The sequence below is a fragment of the Procambarus clarkii genome, chromosome 71 (genome assembly GCF_040958095.1).
Source record: "Procambarus clarkii isolate CNS0578487 chromosome 71, FALCON_Pclarkii_2.0, whole genome shotgun sequence".
Lineage (NCBI taxonomy): Eukaryota > Metazoa > Arthropoda > Malacostraca > Decapoda > Cambaridae > Procambarus > Procambarus clarkii.
Window position 1 is genome coordinate 8,651,815 of NC_091220.1, and position 4,827 is coordinate 8,656,641.

Here is a 4,827-nt window from a genome sequence, read left to right on the forward strand (position 1 = left end):
AGGTATCCTTTGGAGGCTAGAAGAAATACTTTACATATTAATGGAACAAGTTAAATCCAATCTTATTTTACCTTTTTTTATTAAGGATAATTGAGGTGAATTAGATTTACCTTTAGTTAATAATCTATATGGCCGTTTACTGGAAATAATTTATACAGTCACGATCAGCTGTTCCTGTAAATAAAACGATAAATTTGATTTCAACTCTCAGTTTTCTTGTGTGTTTAACGTCATCTAAATTAAGTTCCTTACACTATGAAAAATCATTTGCAGTCTTATAAACCCCCTTATTATGACGTAAATAGTTGTCAATCCACGTCTCCATCTATTCGAAACCCTGTTTGAAATATTACAATTAATACCCAGAGTTCCAGCATTGGCGTGAGTGCGCATGCACCACGGGATGGAGGAGAGAAGGGGGATAGACTCGCCATGTTAGAAATCTGGTGTTTGGATGCTCCGGAGCTGCACGAGAGTAATCGATCGAAATAGAGCACATCCGTACTTCTGGGAGCTTCTCATCGAGTGTACAGCCTCCATAATTTACGAACATCACGTTTGGCAGGACAGAGTATTGCATTTGTATTTAATTTAGGCCATTTTATGTTACTAGTATTGTTGGTGTCCAGTTGTTATGTAGCGAGAGATAAAATAACCCCACTTAAGTGCTGATCTTACCCTCCAATTTCTTTAGAATAGGCGATTGAATGCACGAATTTAGAGTTTAGAGCCTCGTAGCCTGGTGGATAGCGCGCAGGACTCGTAATTCTGTGGCGCCGGTTCGATTCCCGCACGAGGCAGAAACAAATGGGCAAAGTTTCTTTCACCCTGAATGCCCCTGTTACCTAGCAGTAAATAGGTACCTGGGAGTTAGTCAGCTGTCACTGGGCTGCTTCCTGGGGGTGGAGGCCTGGTCGAGGACCGGGCCGCGGGGACACTAAAAAAGCCCCGAAATCATCTCAAATCATCTCAGCGTGGAAATAACTGTGAGAGGGACAAGTTTCTACCAGCATGTTCACTTGTCGTTGGGGACGGCTGACTCAGACAGGAATAAAGGGGTTGACGCAGCCGGACGTTATCTGCGTTATCTCTGGCAGATAAGCTGTTTCTGTCTTATATAGCAGTCAGCTAATATACTCATTTTCTCACTGGAATTTAACCATTTGAATGATTTATTTTATAATCCGAAGTGTATTAACTTCATATTATTTAATCCCAAGTTGTAGGGTGTATGGAGTTAGTTCTGAATTGGCATTAATATTACAGTTCATTTCTCTAAATATATTGAATTATATTCATGCATTTATTATTGGGGATCCATAAGCCACTGGTTCTCTGATCTTTAACATTAATTTTGGTCCTTCGAAACATTTAATATAATTTCATTGTAGATCTAATTCCTCCCCGACACTGTCTGCCTGTTCGCAAGTTACAGTCTGGTGCAAAAACCAGAGACCCCTTTTGAGGTTTAAATCCCCACCCCCCTCCCGATAATCCCCAACCCCCTCCCGATAATCCCCAACCCCCTCCCGATAATCCCCAACCCCCTCCCGATAAAACAGCTTCTGCTCCTCACGTTGTGTACTCACGACCTCATCGTCACCAACACGCTGTTTCACCTTCCCTCCCGCAACAAGACATCATGGATACACCTATGCTCTCGGCATTGGCATCTTACTGATTATATCATCACCAGGAGGAAAGACAGGCAGGACATGAGAGTGACTACGACCATGTTTGGTGCCAACTGATGAAATGACCATTGCCTTATTGTGTCGAAGTGCAAACTTCACAGCCTGCCCACGAGAAAACCCCAAAGTCTGAAGAATATTGAGACTCAATGTCTAAGCTGAAGAGCAGTAAAGGTGTTGACTGATTCTTCAACGACCTAGAAGGCAGTGACTGATTCTTCAACGACCTAGAAGGCAGTGACTGATTCTTCAACGACCTAGAAGGCAGTGACTGATTCTTCAACGACCTAGAAGGCAGTGACTGATTCTTCAACGACCTAGAAGGCAGTGACTGATTCTTCAACGACCTAGAAGGCAGTGACTGATTCTTCAACGACCTAGAAGGCAGTGACTGATTCTTCAACGACCTAGAAGGCAGTGACTGATTCTTCAACGACCTAGAAGGCAGTGACTGATTCTTCAACGACCTAGAAGGCAGTGACTGATTCTTCAACGACCTAGAAGGCAGTGACTGATTCTTCAACGACCTAGAAGGCAGTGACTGATTCTTCAACGACCTAGAAGGCAGTGACTGATTCTTCAACGACCTAGAAGGCAGTGACTGATTCTTCAACGGCCTAGAAGGCAGTGACTGATTCTTCAACGACCTAGAAGGCAGTGACTGCATCTTCAACGACCTAGAAGGCAGTGACTGATTCTTCAACGACCTAGAAGGCAGTGACTGATTCTTCAACGACCTAGAAGGCAGTGACTGATTCTTCAACGACCTAGAAGGCAGTGACTGATTCTTCAACGACCTAGAAGGCAGTGACTGATTCTTCAACGACCTAGAAGGCAGTGACTGATTCTTCAACGACCTAGAAGGCAGTGACTGATTCTTCAACGACCTAGAAGGCAGTGACTGATTCTTCAACGACCTAGAAGGCAGTGACTGATTCTTCAACGACCTAGAAGGCAGTGACTGATTCTTCAACGACCTAGAAGGCAGTGACTGATTCTTCAACGACCTAGAAGGCAGTGACTGATTCTTCAACGACCTAGAAGGCAGTGACTGATTCTTCAACGACCTAGAAGGCAGTGACTGATTCTTCAACGACCTAGAAGGCAGTGACTGATTCTTCAACGACCTAGAAGGCAGTGACTGATTCTTCAACGACCTAGAAGGCAGTGACTGATTCTTCAACGACCTAGAAGGCAGTGACTGATTCTTCAACGACCTAGAAGGCAGTGACTGATTCTTCAACGACCTAGAAGGCAGTGACTGATTCTTCAACGACCTAGAAGGCAGTGACTGATTCTTCAACGACCTAGAAGGCAGTGACTGATTCTTCAACGACCTAGAAGGCAGTGACTGATTCTTCAACGACCTAGAAGGCAGTGACTGATTCTTCAACGACCTAGAAGGCAGTGACTGATTCTTCAACGACCTAGAAGGCAGTGACTGATTCTTCAACGACCTAGAAGGCAGTGACTGATTCTTCAACGACCTAGAAGGCAGTGACTGATTCTTCAACGACCTAGAAGGCAGTGACTGATTCTTCAACGACCTAGAAGGCAGTGACTGATTCTTCAACGACCTAGAAGGCAGTGACTGATTCTTCAACGACCTAGAAGGCAGTGACTGATTCTTCAACGACCTAGAAGGCAGTGACTGATTCTTCAACGACCTAGAAGGCAGTGACTGATTCTTCAACGACCTAGAAGGCAGTGACTGATTCTTCAACGACCTAGAAGGCAGTGACTGATTCTTCAACGACCTAGAAGGCAGTGACTGATTCTTCAACGGCCTAGAAGGCAGTGACTGATTCTTCAACGACCTAGAAGGCAGTGACTGCATCTTCAACGACCTAGAAGGCAGTGACTGATTCTTCAACGACCTAGAAGGCAGTGACTGATTCTTCAACGACCTAGAAGGCAGTGACTGATTCTTCAACGACCTAGAAGGCAGTGACTGATTCTTCAACGACCTAGAAGGCAGTGACTGATTCTTCAACGGCCTAGAAGGCAGTGACTGATTCTTCAACGACCTAGAAGGCAGTGACTGATTCTTCAACGACCTAGAAGGCAGTGACTGATTCTTCAACGACCTAGAAGGCAGTGACTGATTCTTCAACGACCTAGAAGGCAGTGACTGATTCTTCAACGACCTAGAAGGCAGTGACTGATTCTTCAACGACCTAGAAGGCAGTGACTGATTCTTCAACGACCTAGAAGGCAGTGACTGATTCTTCAACGACCTAGAAGGCAGTGACTGATTCTTCAACGGCCTAGAAGGCAGTGACTGATTCTTCAACGACCTAGAAGGCAGTGACTGCATCTTCAACGACCTAGAAGGCAGTGACTGATTCTTCAACGACCTAGAAGGCAGTGACTGATTCTTCAACGACCTAGAAGGCAGTGACTGATTCTTCAACGACCTAGAAGGCAGGGTGCTAGACACACCCCAGAAGGGCCAGGACAACATCGATGTGAGGTGGGCAGCCTAAAGAGATGCAGTCTACTCTACTGTTCTCGAGCACCTCGAACCAGCAACCCGCATAAACCAGGACCGGTTTGACGAAAACGATGAGGAGAAACTGATACTGCGGTAAAAAAATATCACCTGTTCTCTGCACACCAGAATGATCTTACATCACAATGGAAGAAAGATGCCTTTGCCAGTGCCCGAATAATGGTACGAAGGAAATGCTGTGAGATGCAGGACGCATGGTTTAGCAAGAAGGCCGATGAAATCCAAGGTTATGCAGTCACGACACCAAGCGTTTCTATGACGCTCTGAAGGTAATATATATGGACCACAGCCCTCTGGCTCAGCTTCTATCATCAGTGCAGATGGGACCAACTGCTGACAAAGAAGATGCAGATCTTGGATAGATGGGGTGAGCAGTTTAATCAAGTCCTTAACCGCCCTGCCACAATTAACGACGAGGCCATTACTCGCCTGCCTTGAGTGTAGATCAACCAGGACCTTGATAAGCCTCCACCAGAAAAAGTCAGGAAGGGGCCAGTAGTGTAATATGTGACTAGAGCGACGCGCACCACCTGCCCAGGTGGCACTCGTGAGTGCCACCTGGGCAGGTGGTGCACGTCGCTCTAGTCACATATTACACTACTGGGGCCGGCAATGGTGTTCTCA

At 45.7% G+C, this 4,827-nt stretch overlaps 1 protein-coding gene across 1 annotated transcript; it reads right to left on the minus strand.

Moving 5' to 3' along the window:
• Positions 1 to 1,767: 1,767 nt before the first annotated feature.
• On the minus strand, positions 1,768 to 4,155 carry LOC138356198 (serine-rich adhesin for platelets-like). Its single transcript, XM_069311927.1, has one exon. The coding sequence runs from the start codon at positions 4,153 to 4,155 to the stop codon at positions 1,768 to 1,770; it is 2,388 nt and encodes a 795-aa protein (XP_069168028.1).
• Between the last annotated feature and the right edge of the window lie 672 nt (positions 4,156 to 4,827).